The sequence below is a fragment of the Mixophyes fleayi genome, chromosome 8 (assembly GCF_038048845.1).
Source record: "Mixophyes fleayi isolate aMixFle1 chromosome 8, aMixFle1.hap1, whole genome shotgun sequence".
Lineage (NCBI taxonomy): Eukaryota > Metazoa > Chordata > Amphibia > Anura > Limnodynastidae > Mixophyes > Mixophyes fleayi.
The window spans coordinates 58,964,577-58,979,875 of NC_134409.1; the positions used below are offsets into that span (position 1 = coordinate 58,964,577).

General features: G+C 37.9%; 1 protein-coding gene across 2 annotated transcripts in view; it reads right to left on the reverse strand.

The window, feature by feature from the left end:
• LOC142099297 (complement factor H-like) overlaps positions 1 to 15,299 on the reverse strand; it is a 359,733-nt gene that overhangs the window by 225,170 nt on the left and 119,264 nt on the right. For both annotated transcript variants that reach the window (XM_075182616.1, XM_075182615.1), the window contains exons 5-7: positions 6,308 to 6,478; positions 4,519 to 4,692; positions 1,895 to 2,074 (exon numbers count right to left, since the gene is read on the reverse strand). In XM_075182616.1, the coding sequence (XP_075038717.1) occupies positions 1,895 to 2,074; positions 4,519 to 4,692; positions 6,308 to 6,478 (525 nt within the window). The remainder of the gene's footprint in view (positions 1 to 1,894; positions 2,075 to 4,518; positions 4,693 to 6,307; positions 6,479 to 15,299) is intronic.

Consider the following 15,299-nt stretch of genomic DNA (forward strand, 5'->3'; position numbering starts at 1 on the left):
TGAGAAGTTGATAATTCAAGTGTCGACAGTTCTATTAGGTTGATAATTCAAATGTACTATACAATTCTATATATAATATTTATATGGTTAGGGTTAGGGATAGGGTTAGGTATATTATTGTCAACCTAAAAATATTGTTTATATTTGAACTGTCAAACTAATAATACTGTCTACATTCAAATTGTCACTCTAATAATACTGTCTAGATTTGAATTGTCTGCCTAATAATAGTGTTGATGACATTATTGTTGATTTTCCAACCCTGTCTATATTATGGTGTCTACCATATAAATGTTAATCATATAACTGTCGAACATATGTATCACATCCAGTGTCAGGTTAGCTCACGAATACTTGAGTGAGATCCTGCTGTCTCAAAGGGTATTGACTAAACTTCCCTGGAGGCACGGAGTCTAACAAGATGGAAGGTGTTCACCAGGGATTCCTGCAAGGTAATTTGGGCTTCTGCAGCTTCCATCTTGCAGGTCGCGGCCTTCCAGGAAAGCTCCGAGTGTGACACATAGAGAACAAGTTAAGCTGGGTACACACTACATGGTTTTCGTCCAATAATCGTCTCAATCAGCCGACATACGACCGTCAAAAGTTGGGTCAGTGTATGTAGTGACACGATGCTCGAAAGTCTGCCCAAATGGACGATTGTCGCCTCATTTGGTTGGTCGTACCGTTTAATATTTTCGTTCCAATCTCGTTTCCGTTGTGTAGTGTGTATAAACTTCTGACCGATCCACAACAGTGAGTACGAAATTACAGTCATTGCTGGCGACAACATGGCTGTAAAAAGTCGCTAAAGGGACGTCTGCTCTTCCCTTTATCATCCTAAACAAAGCTAGTGTGTATGCAGTCCATGGACCGAGCAATCGGAACATCGATCGCATGTAAAATCGATCTGCATAAAAAGTTGGTTGAAATTTCTGTAGTGTGTACCTAGCTTAACGCAGCAGAGGAATGATTCAATTCGGACATCAGATGGTGGTAACAAAGATTACCATTTTATTATAAACAAAAATACAAGAGTTCACTGAAGACTTGATAAATTGCAATTGATGATCACGAAGATATGCAAGAGTAGTAACTGTCAGCAACGTTCATTAATACAGACTACACACACAATGACATAGATAGCGAGCGATGATCACAGCAATCTCTTAAGTAGTAGAATTGAGGCAGAGAAATCAGCAAAGTCCAGACATACACAGCACAAGGCAAACACGGATTGTGGAACCAGATAGCAATAGTCAATAGTGCAGACCGAATAAATACAGGAATAGATCATAGCATTTACCACCGACAGTGGAATAGGTAGGCAGAGATTAATGAAGTCCAGCCATACAGCAGTTATGAACACACAGCAACGATGAATAGCAGCTTACCCCGGATTGTGGAACAGGTTAGCAGTAGTCAGCAATGCGTGGGTAACAGTAGGTTACATATATATATATATATAAAACAGTTGCCTACTTTTCCGAAATATATGGAAGATGCCTGAATTAGGGGAGACCTCCCGGACACCTGAGAGACCAGGCAATACCCATGAGAGTGCTTATCTACTGCAAAGTGGCTAGAGCCATGACACACTTACCACTCGGGGTGCACTGCAGTGGGCAAGGCCGACCCATTTTTTGCCAAAAACCATGTCAATAAGCCTCATTCACTATGCCTTTATTACCTTGCTTTTGGATTTCCCAGAAGCAAAGTATTAAAACTATCAAGTTTGTCACAAATATTGTATTGCGCTTGAGACAGTATTCAAGAATTGTTGCTATTATAAGTAGGTTAGAAATTTTGCATGGGATGTTAAAAATTGCACAGGAATTATCTAAAATCGAAATTACAAATATTATTTCAAAGCATAAATGTTTATAAGTGTACTTACTAATACAATTTAGTGATGGAGACCAGCCATTTGATGTGCATACCCGGGGTTCATTTGGGCTATGCTGGATTGTATAATGATAATTACATACCAAAGTAATTCTGTCTCCCTCTCTGTAAACATCCTTGTCTTTAGTCAAGTTACCATTTACCACTTGTCGATAAGGGTCACAAGTGATTTCTAGAGGGATATAACATAAGAAAATTAATAAAACACAGACTTCCTAAATATATAGTACAATTTATAAAGAAAAGAATGCATTAATATTTTCAACCCTGGTTCATTCAGTATCATAGCTATAGATCGAATGACATCTTTTTGACATATAGAGGTTGACATGTGATATAGTGGATTGTAAAAACAGCATACATTAGGTGTCACTGTTCATATTTTCATTTTCTATCCTTTGACTTAATATGGATCAGTTCAACCAATGTTCTTGTATTTATGTTGTATGGAATTTTGCATATATTCTCCAAATTTGTGTACAGTTTGTTTTCTTGGATGTGATTTTGAACTGCAATACAATAGATAATGTACGAGGTATGTCTATTAAATAACGAGACTGATTAAATAACTCACCTTTATTTATTGGTATTACAAATTTAATGTTTGTCCCCTTCAATATACTCCCCATTTGCACTAAAAACATTGCTGTAGTCTTGTTTTCTACTGGTCAAAGGCATGGAGCAAATCAATTTCTGTCACTTGTTTCGACATATCTGCCGTTTTCTTCTTTACAGCATCAACTGACTCAAAATGTGTCCCTTTAAGCACCGATTTAACTTTTGGAAAATATAAAAATCGTAAGGTGCTAAATCGGTCGAATATGGAGGATGTTCAAGTGTAGTAATGTGTTTGTCGGTCAAAAACTGCTTCACAGAAAGTGCTGTGTTAGCAGGAGCATTGTCCTGTTGAAGAAATAAACCATTTATCCACAGTTGAGGCCATTTCTTTCTGAATATTTTTATCTCAGCTTTTGCAAAACTTCCTTATAATAATGCTGATTAACTGTTGTACCTTCTGGAACCCATTCTTCCAAAATTACACCCTTGATATCGAAAAAAACAATGAGCATTGCTTTAAATTTTGACTTGCTTTAACAAGCTTTTTTCATTCTTGGTGATGATGGTGTTTTCCAGTGCATTGACTGTCTTTTGGTTTCAGGATCGTACTGCAAGATCCAGGTCTCATCACAAGTGATTACTTTATGAAACTGGTTTGGATCTGTATCAAGTTCCTGCAGAATGTCAACATAACATTCCTTGCAATGTTCTTTTTGCTCTGGTGTGAGACCCCTTGGGACCATCTTTGCACAAACTTTTGTCATGTTAAGATCCTCACCCAAAATTTTCATACGGTGTCTTTGTCAATGTTCACGGATTCAGCTATCTTTTGAACACTGAGTCAGCGGTCTTTTCGAACAATCTGACTGATTTTTTCTACATTTTCTTTGGTTCTTGAAGAGCAAGGTCGTCCAGGTTGCTCATCATCTTCGACATTCTCACGTCCCTCGCTAAATCTTTTGTGCCACTCAAACACACGAGACAGGAAGCATTTGAAATCATTCGGTTGGTGTTTTGTACAATTTTACTAAAAATTTTAAATTGACACGTTGTTCGACTTTTAAACTTAGCATTTTTCACCACTCTACAGAAAACACAACCAAACTAAATGGCGACTCACAATCAACTGAATGTCATAGAGTGTTGCAGCTTGTCATGCAGGTTCAGACAGGTTCAAAGTTACTACGTATGCAGTTATAACCAGTTCTGACTGCTTTGTTTACTAGGTGGAATCACAGTCTCCTTATTTAATAGACATACCTTGTATTCTCTAATGGGAAATATACAGACATGACACATCTTCAAAGAGTATTGTGACCATGTAGAAGCTGAAATGTCTACAGGACCAGCTTTTTGACTTGTGGAATAAACACTTTTCTTTTTATCAAAGTTGCAATGAAAATATCAGGTTAATGCTGAATAATGTATTAATGTTTATGGTTCATATAGGATCATTTTTAATTTTAGGGTGTATAGTGTACATTTAAAGATCACAGCTAACCCCATTTTAACCACTAATAATCCTAACACATCTTATGTGTCTTTTACCAAGGGCGTGCTCCCCCGACCTTCAATTTAATTTATATTTGATTCAAAAAACATCTTTTTTTTTTACTTAACTTTATTTTATATTATAATTATGTGTCTAAAAAATGATCACATTTTGTATCACATGCTTAATAAATGTTATTCCATGTTTTCTATATTTAACTTCATGTGAGCTATGAATATCAAACCCGTGGAAAATTTAAATTTGTAATAAACAATAATTCAATAATTATGTATTCCTGTATTCAAAGCTAAATTGTAAAAAATGATCTGGCCTGACTGTGAAAGATGACTTGCCACTCAAGAGATTTAGCACACATTAATACATTTTCATATGTACAAATAAATACAAGCAGTTATGAACACACATACAATACTTATATTATTTTATTGCATAACCGTCAGAGCAAATGAAACAGTTCAGCACATACTACATAAAATCACATTATAGTTTAGAAGTGACTAGTAAGCTAATCATGTTTTGATGATGAAATATGTGGCAATACTGACCGTCACATGAAGGTGTAGGGCTCCAGCCAGCAATAGTGCAAGTAGAATCTCCATTTCTTGATGCCTTTAATCCATGGTCACATGTAAATTGTAGGAGTTCATTCTCTTTGTAGTCAGTTAGTTTCGGGTTGCTCACTTTTCCTTTATTGATCAATGGCAGGCTACAAGTAATTTCTTTGCATAACAAAAAGTGTATAATTTAGTAACTGTAATTCCTCAATGCAAAAAGTACATTCATTAGTGATGACAAAGAAAGAGACATTAATTGCTTTAAACATTTAATTCTGTCCTATCCTTGTTCTTTCTCATTACTGATTGTTTGTTTTTGAACTGTCAGTTCTTTCACAGATGTTTGTATCCTTTGATTCTATTTGGTAGGTCTAAACTCCCTTGCTTTTTATAAAAATCTTTTTCTTAGCCTTATTGTTTGCAAACAAGGTCTATAATGCAGGGTCCTTAATAGAGACATAGAATAGTTTAACCCCTCATGTTAACTTTTTCTGCTTTTTTGCATACTATGCATAAATTCTATATAAATACAGAAGTGAGAACTGAGAACCATTAACACACAAAATGGTAACTTTAATGCTAACTAGCAGAAAAACACCTGTGTTACATCTCCCTTGAAGCAAGCTGGATGTTTTGTCAAACCATTGTCAAAGTTAAAATCATTGCCTTGCAATATTTTTGATAATATTTATGTCTCTATGCAAGCGGTGGGCAACAGGATACCCACTCCCCCTCCAAAGTGCAGGGCGGTTATGCTATATACCCAGAGAAGGAGGATGTAAGGTGGCATCCCTGTACTTCCCAGGGTGTTAGTGACAGCCACCTGTCTCTCCCCGCCAATCGTGTCCCATTGCCTACAAATGGAACGCTCTTCCTGTATTTGGGCAGTTATGCCGGGTACGTATGCGCAATAGCAATTACGTCCTGTTGCTAGGCAATGTGATGCTCTCTCTCTGTTCCTATCAGCAGTCAGCTGTATTCTGACCACCGAATCATCCTTCTCCCAATCAGGACTAACTTCCTCTTATTTAAGAAACCCTCTGACACCAATACGGTGCCAGAGTATTGGTTCACAACTACTCCAGCGTTCCTGTTGTTACTATTCTGCTTCCTGTATTTGGCTGCTGACTTTTGGCTTGTTCCCTGGACTACTCTTTTGGATCTTGGTTTGGTGCTGCACAGCCTGTCCTGGTTCTTATCTTTGTGTTGTTTACCTTTTGATCATCCTTGTGTACTGCGCTACTGTTTGGCTTTGACCCGGATTGTTTGATCATTCCTGTTCTTTACACCACTGCGCTGGTGACTAACTCGGAAAACCATGACCTGCGCACCTCACGCAGCAAAGACCATACTTCCTTGTGAGGTTCCCTGGTGTACAGCAGAGGAGCGTTAGACTCTGTGCCTCCCTGTTTAGTTGCGCAACCACCGTCTAGTGGCTATTTCAGTGTTGCTAATGTCACAGAGGGAGTGTACTATGTTCTCCTTCTATCCTCTGGGTGGCTCCTTTGAGTGCTGGAGGGCTATTTATGTGGCCTTCAACTATTTCACTTTGTCCCCCACTGTCCTATAATAATCCAAAATTAAAGGTGTTTAATAATAGTGATGTTAGAGCAATGCTGGTTGAAATTTATTAAACACAAGATGCTGGGCACAGCAGAAACTGTTTCTTCTTGTTATACCATGAAACAGCTCAGCACATACTACATAAAATTACTTTATAGTTTCCAAGTGACTAGAAAGCCTATCATATTTTGAAGATGAAATATGCGGCAATACCAACCATCGCAAGAAGGTGTAGGTCTCCAGCCAGCTTTAGTACAAGTAGTTTCTCCATTTCTTGATGCCTTGAATCCATGGTCACATGTAAATTGGACTAGTTGATTCTCTTTGTAGTCAGTTAGTTTTGGTTCGCTCACCTTTCCTTTAATGATCATTGGTAGGCTACAAGTACCTTTGTAAAACAAAAAGGCATATAAATTAGAAACTGTAATTCCTCTATGGATCAAGTGCATTCATTTTCAGACAGAGAGAAAGATACATTGACATCTTAAAACATTTACTTCTGTCCTATTCTTGTTCTTTCTCTTTACTAGCGAATTGTTTCTTAACTGTCAGCTCTTTTACACATGTTTGTAACCTTTGATTCTATGTGGTCTGTCTGAAACCTAAGTCCCTTGCTTGTTATAAAAATAGTCTTATTGTTTGCAAACAAGAGGCCTGATTCATTAAGGATCTTAAATACAATGTAAGGGGTGAAAATTAGTTTTCTGTTTTGCACAAGTTAAATACTGACTGTTTTTTCATATAGTACACAAATACTTGATAGCTTATGTGTACACTGAAATTTAAAGTTGATATTTGTGTGCTACTTGAAAAAAACAGTCAGTATTTAACTTATGTGCTGAACAGAAAACTAATTTTCACCCCTTGCATTATAACATGGTTTTGTCCAGGAGACTTAAATAAGATATTTCTTCATTTAAGATCCTTTATGAATCAGGCCCAGGTCTTTAGCGATTGGGCCTTACTTGAGACATAGAATAGTTTAACAGATCTTATGTTAACTTGTTCTGCTTTTTTGGCGCACTATGGGCATGAGTCATTAAGGAAAGTAAGGCAAAAAAAGGAGGAAATGTTCTCTGGGACAAACCATGTTACAAAGCAAGGGGTGTAAATTGGTTTATTATTTTGCAATAAGTTAAATTCTGATGTTTTTTTTATCTAGCACACAAACACTTAATAGCTTTGTTTTTACACTGAAATAAAAGGTTGGATCTAAGACATTCCCTATTCCAACTATAAATCTGTCCTCACATTTCAATTTTTCCTTCCCCTCCAATGCAACATGGTTTTGCCCAGGTGCAGAGTTACTGTTTTTTATGCTTTGCTCTCCTTAATGACTCAGGCCCTATGTATCATCATCATCATCATCATCACCATTTATTTATATAGCACCACTAATTCTGCAGTGCTGTAGAGAGAACTCACTCATATCAGTCCCTGCTCCATTGCAGTTTACAGTCTAAATTTCCGAACATGCACACAGACTAGGGTAAATTTGATGAGAGACAATTAACCTACTAGTATGTTTTTGGAGTGTGGGAGGAAACCCATGCAAACACAGGGAAAATATACAAACTCCACACAGCTAAGGCCATGGTTGGGAATTGAACACATGACCCAGTGCCGTGAGGCAGAATGCTAACCACTAAGTGACCTTGCTGCCCCCAATTCTGTATAAATACAGAACTGACAACCATTAACGCAGACAATCGTTACTCAAATGCTAACAAGCAGAAAAACACCAGCGCTAAAACTCCCTTAAAGCAAGTTTGAATTTTTGTGTCAAATCGGTTTTTTTTCAAGTTAAAATCATTGTCTTAGAATATTCATGACAATATTTAAGTCCCTATACCAGCAGTGGGCAACAGGAACCCCTCCCCCAAAGTGCACGGATGTCAAGCAGCATACGCAGAGAAGGAGGGAGTGTATTGCGTTCTCCCTTCTTTCCTCTGTGTGGCCCCTTTGAATGCTGGAGAGTCATGCATACAGCCTTCAACTATTTCACTTTACCCTTCATTGCATTATGCTAATCCAAAGTTAAAGGTGTTTAATAATAGTGATGTTATTGCAATGGTGGTGGCCTTTTATTAAACAGAAGATGATGGGCACAGCAGTAGCTGTTTTTTCTTCTTTTACAATGTCAAACAAATATACTTTGTATTCAACATTGAGGTGCATTTAATATTGGAAGCACATTAAAAAAAAAAAAAAGGAAATGTAAACTTGTGACACTTAAAATAGGGCCCAAAGTATCATTATCATCATGAGTGAAGATTAAAACATAAATAATGCTCCAATGGATATTATTTTAGGTGAAAAATTAAGAATTGAATTTAAAGGGTTGCCTAAATGTGTTAATATTTTGTACTTTAAGGAGACATCTTTACTTTGCCACATTTCTTCCCATAAAATGTTGTACATGATAATACCTACAACTGTCCCAACCTACTGACATTTCTTCCAACTGCTGGGAATGTTGAGAAGTATGGACCACTCACTATGCTTAGCTGGTGTTGCGTGCAGTAGCCTCTAGTGAGTCAACAAGGCATGTATCATTTTAGGGGAGGGCAGGGTAAGGGTTCGGGGAAGCTTAGAGCTTTGGGAGTACTAGGAGCTCCCTTTGGGAATATGCACCTAATCACATGGTATGACCACGGGTGGGGTTTGTTTTAGCGATTGCATTATTTGGACATTGGCAATCGCGTCCAAAGAATGCCAATTGCAATAATCCTAAAAGTCGGATTTAAAGTAGCAATGCCAGGAGCCGCCGCCTCTGTAATTTAGAATCCTTTATCCTAATTGTAATTGTAACACTTACCCTAACCCTTACCCTAATGCTAACCCTAACCCTAAATTTAAACCTAACCATTACATTAGATTATAGAGGCTTTAAATACAGAAATATCAGTGTCCAATTTTAATTGACATAATTTGCAAGTGCTGGGATTTTCTTCATTCGGAAACTATACCAGACTCGTCGGGGATGTCCTGAGTATTTTTTACAGTAAATCTAGATTTCCTGGCAATCTGGATTATTGTAATTGGTATTCCTTAGTCGTGATTGCTACAATCGCAATCACGACTACCACCAATGAACACAACACCAGTGTGAAATGACCATGTCCCTTTTTTTTCTGCTAACCACTGCTTTGCTATGGCGCACATACAATGTCCCAATTAGCACAGGGACAATGCTGGGAGGTATGAAATATACTTGTGCATATGAACTAGAGATGGTCACTGACCCCCGTGTTTTGGATTCGGTTTTGGATCTGGATTACCGTCGTGTTTTGGTTTTGGTTTTGCAAAACCGCCATTGCGTGTTTTGGTTTTGGTTTTGGTTTTGTTTGGTTTTGTTTTGTATTTTGTTGGAAAATACATGTTTTTGTGCTTAAAATAACCCAATTTAGTGCTCCAACTGTTTTAGAGATAAGTAATCTAATTGTTGAGGTAATAAATCATCCAAAAAAACTGTTTAATTCTTCGTTGGTAGGCCTTCATTTATTCTACACACAAAACAGATTGTCTTCCTCTCCATCTATGCATATTGGCAATGCAGCCATCGTCTTTGAATCTATATTACACCCTACACTTATAGTTAAATATGTAAAGAAATGGAAAAAGACAGTTTGCTTTCTGTCTCTATAGGCCCCCTCCACTTTTTTAAAAAAACAAAAAATTCAGCCATTATAGACTGTACAATATTAATTGACATGGAGAAAGCCAGTTTGGTTTCTGTCTCTCTAGGCCCCCCTCAACTTGTATAAAATACTAATAAATTCAGCCGTTATATACTGTACAATATAAATTGAAATGGACAAAGGCAATTTGGTATCTGTCTGCATCATAATCATCAACATCATCATTAGCGCCCTCGTCGCCTACACAAATCTCCCCCTCACCCTCTTCTAATTCCAAAGTGGCATCCTCAATTTGGGTATCACCGGCTACACTCGGGCTATTAAGGCACACATCAGCAGAATGCTCACGATTAGACATCCCACTGTTGGATGGACTCTCCACAGGGATTGTTGTCATTTGTGAATCAGAGCAAATATTCTCCTGTAATGCCTCACTGTTAGCTTGCAGCTCGGCTTTGACGCGTAACAGTAGTTGTGCACCAATTGTAGGCTGGGTAACTTTTTGGGATCTGCCACTAATAGCCAAAGGTGAAGGCCTCATTCTCTCTTTGCCACTGCGTGTGTAGAATGGCATGCTTGCAATTTTTTTTTTATCGTCACTTAACTTTTGCTCAGTTACACTTCTTTTTCGCTTCAATACAGTAAATTTTTTTTTGGTTTTTGTTTTTTGCACTAATTTGAAAACACTCTGTTGTTTGACATCGCCTTGGCCAGATGACGTACTGGGAACACTAACATCAGGACTGGTGACAGAACCTGGTTGCTCATTCAGATCATATGTGGACTGCTTTGAATCCATTCTGAGCGCAAACCACTGGGGAGTGCTAAAAATTATTTAGTAGATTCTGCTGACAGAAATGACTTTTGACAGCCAGAAATATTAATGCACAATTAGGGAGGACACCCCAAAAGCACTGAGGAGTGCTAAAAATTATTTAGTAGATACTGCTGACAGATATGACTTTTGACAGCCAGAAATATTTATGCACAATTATGGGGGACACCCCAAAAGCGCTGGGGAGTGCCAAATATGAAGAAAAAATAATAAACCTCTATCCTCCTCTCTGCACTAGCGATTTTGGTTAGAGCAATTGCAAGAACAATATTGTATTCTCTGTCCCTGCTCTAATTAGCCTATGACTACACCCTGCTCTTTCCCTCTGTCAAATGGCGATGGATTGCTGTGGAGGCGTGTATTTATAAAGTTGAAGTATCGCGAGAACCGAGCCCCAAGATCCGACGACGTCACAATGACGTTCGGCCTCGATTTGGATTCGGAATGGGCGGGAGAGTACCGAGCTGCTCAGCTCGGTACTCGGATACCCAAAGTTCGGGTGGGTTCGGTTCTCGGAGAACCGGACCCGCCCATCTCTAATATGAACATCAAAAAGCAAAATGAGTGTGTGCTCCAATGTGTAGGCATCTGAGGACAAATAATCATATTGCTACCACTACAGGATGTGCAGCTGCTATAGGACCCAGTAATTCAGTTCCACTCTCCCTAGGCCCACGCTCTGCTCTTCTGAGCATGCAGAGGGCCAGGTAATGCTGTGTTCCACTCATGGACGTCTTTTTCAGATTCTTCTTCAGCTTGTAAGTTACCCATCTGAATATATATTGCTGTCCATAAATAAAGCCATGCTATATAGGTTTAGCAAACACTGTACGTGGTAAAAGCTATTGGTTGGCGAAGATAAGAGAATAGAAGAGATGAGAATTTATTATTATTATTATTATTATTATTATTATTATTATTATTATTAGTTATATGCGCATAACATCCAAATATGCAACTAAATATGTTTTAGTATTTGATTAACTTGCATGACCCTTTAAACTATAAATTATATACAATTATACATTTATACATATTTTATAGCGCTTGGATTGGAAAGTATTTTCTACATTATAATCTTAGTTTCCAGGTAGGCTTTTGTGATAATTACTGAAGTCAGAAATGAATATAGTCAACATAGTTTACAGCAAATCACTGTGTTCCCATAAACATACAAATAATTAATATATTTTGCTCCAGTAAACCGTGATACTGTTGAGGCCTGCTTTCTGCCAGCATACATTGAGTTGCATGCACTCAGAGGTGCGATGTTATTGATTGTTGAAGTGAAATAATTGAAAGAAGTTGTTTAAACTTAATAAATATCGGTTGTTATAGTTTCCTTTGTGATTGCGATTGGTGTCCAACGGCGTACAAAGGTTAATTACGCAATTGCATCGGAAAACACAGTAAATATGCTTACATTCACACATACTCTTGTAAATAGTTCACTTTAAATAAACTTCTCAACTGACATTATTTTATTAATAATATAAAGCGCTTAGAGATTTATCGCAATATGGTAAACCTACATTAAAGATATTTAAGGTTCAGGACATAAGAAATGTATTGTGTTTGGTCTTATATTAATTCACATTTCACCAGCAGGAATCTGGTATCATTGGATAAGCGATTGTATACTGCAATCTTTAATTATGATTAGTATGAGATTGATACTCAATAATAGTCTGTACAGCATATGTTAATAGGTTAGTTTAAACAGGATTTTGGGCGGTTCCCTGAGGCAAAGCACAGCTGTTGGAGTGAGTGGTCCCAACCTTTGGAGAGGCATCGATTAAACTGACCTATGACCTGCATTGTACTGAACTATCCTGAACCTTGAACCAATGAAGAATAATCTTAGTGTTATCTTTGTGTACATTGAGACATCAGCACTGTTTTTTTACAACTCAAAACTGTATAAAGTATGCCACTGGACACAGTATCTAGCTATCTTCACAGACTTCAGGATTGATTACTGTTACTGGATCCAGTGCGCAGCATATGTATCGGTTATATTTGGCAATAAAATCTGTTTGTGCGTTGGAAACACATTAATCGCAGTGGACAATCTTTTATTTAACTAAGAAGATTCTACAGTTGGGGGTACGTGATCAGATGCCACACTACTCAAGGATTCGCAAATTTCAGATTTTGGTTTACCAGCAAAGGGTGGAGAAGCATCTTAAACAGGTAAAAGCGCAAATAGTTCTATGCCTTTTATCATCCACTGTTGCTTAACCGAATATCTGCTTTGTGAAATCTAAGGGGTGCTGGTGAGAATCTAGAGATAAGAAAGTAAAATTGCTTCTTTTACATGTCCTTTTGCGATTAATACACACAGCATTGGGTTGTTTGTTTATCATACACATATAATACATGTGCTATATTGCTACAAGTTTAAACAGTTATATTGATAGATATTGCTGTATTTTATAGTGAATGGAATTGTTAAAACATTTGAGAAGTTACTACCAACATTTAGGAAAATATTTTCAGTACAGAAAACAAATATGTATGTGACTTATGAATGTGTAATTGTTAAAAACTGTTGAGGATAAAAGTTGTAAGAGAGTAAAAAAACATTGAGCGCACATATAATTAGTACCTGTAAGCTGTGTGATTGGACCGCACGCATTGCATACTTGTTACGGATTACTGGATACACTACTAATCTTGATTAGCGCTGGCTTACCTGAGGTGCGGAGTCTAACGATCTCCCAGGTATTCACCAAGAACCGCCGCAAGGCGGGATGGGCTTTGATGCCAGGAATCGCAGGTTGCGGTCCTTAGGTTTGCCCCAAGATGTAGTACAGCGGAATAGGAGCAAGATGAGAATAATCGGACAGGCCGGGTAGGTACACAGGCAGGCAATGCAGACAGAATCAGAAGGCAATATCGGAGTCAATCAAACCGGGTCGGTACACGGGTCACAAGAACAGATGCATGGTCAGCTAGCCGGGTCGGTACACAGGACTCACCAAGTGTCAGAGCAATGCTTTTATACTGTGTCCACTTTTGAATTCCCCGCCTTGGGTAGTGATCATGTGACCGCCCTAGGAAGCGATCACGTGACCACCGAACCCGGAAGTGCGGCTTCTGGGTCTGACAGAGTGGCGGGGGAACGCGGAGAGGTAAGTATTCGTAACAATACTTTACGCAACCGTGATTGTGAACTGTGGTAGGAAATTTGCTGGAATGTCTGAAATCGCTGAGATCAATATTTAGTTCTCCCAGTTGAAAGTACTGTACAGGAATTTTTCTGGAAAGGATGGGTATTGCCATGTTGATATTTCCATTTTCCCAGTTGAAAGTGACTGTGTTAGGTCCTTGCTGTGTACGCTTAACATCACATGAATTAAGTAAGTGACACCCAGTTGAGAAGAAATGGGTGGATGCAGCTTATAGAATTCATCCATAGCCAACGAAAATCATAGAGGATTCCGTTTTCCAAAATGGACGCTAAACAAACATTAGTGATCGCTGCTCTAACGACATAAAGGTTAAACTAGGAACGAAAGGGTCAGTGAAGCATAGTAGAAAATACGGTGCTTACTCAACGGCGTACTGTGAGAAATGGTTAAATGGTTAAAAATGACTGCTGAATGTGTGGAACCATTACCTAAAATTGGTAGTTTCGATCCAGAGGTATTGAGTACGGTTAGAGATAAAATTTGTTTGTTAAGATCACTAAAATTGAGAATTAACAAAGGGAAGGGAACGCCAGTGCCCTCCCGCTGCCATATGCAAATGGTGCCAAAAATATAATCGATACCAAAACTAATAAAAATAGCAAATGTAACTTAGATCCCATATTGAGTAATATAAAAAGTTTCAGAGGAAGATGATGAACCCACTTTTGTTTCAGCTATTGCCCATGCAATTAATATACAGGAAGTGCCACATAGGCAAGAAGAGCAGTCACACTCTCAGTGGCAGTAGTTGAAAGCAGTGAAATCGGTGTAGAAACCAATAGGTGGGAAAGTATCCATTGTACAGAAACAGTGCTTCCAGCAATTAGCCCTGAATGTAGTGATTTAATGGGATTAGTCAGTTGTTCATGGACTAGATCTGTGTTATGTTCAATTATTTCTGATTTCCCAGATCCAAAAAAAGATCTAGCTAAATGCCAGAAATTTGTTAAAGATTAGGGTAATGCTCATGAACCAACTAATAAAGATTGTCGAATGGTGTTGAGGGCCTGTCTTCTATTATTGACATACAAAAATGTATTAAGGATTGTCAATTGGAGGAAGGAAGATAAGTATTTAACAGATGAAGATAAGCAAATATAAAACACATAACCATCAAATTGGGTGTATATTTTCCAGTAGTAGTGGACTAGAGCAATTTTTTTTACTATTAGACGAAAGGATAGTGAAACTGCATCAGATTTTTTTCCAGAGCCCTGACAACAATGACTAAATACACTGGATTATCAGATATACAAGATGATATACATCACAGGAAAGTATTTGTTTCTGTATTAATGGATGACTTTAAGGAGAATTTAAAAACCAGGGTACCAACCTAATTACCTATTTGGAGAGGGATCACAGTAGATGTCCTTAGGGAATCAGCTGTAGAACATGATAAAAATATATGTGAAAGGAAGGAGGTACAGAGTGAGAGGTTAATGATGGAAAGTATCCAAGCATTAGAAGAACTACATACATGACCACAGATCCACAACAACTTTATAGGGAATTCCAGCTATGGGAGTAACGGCAAGA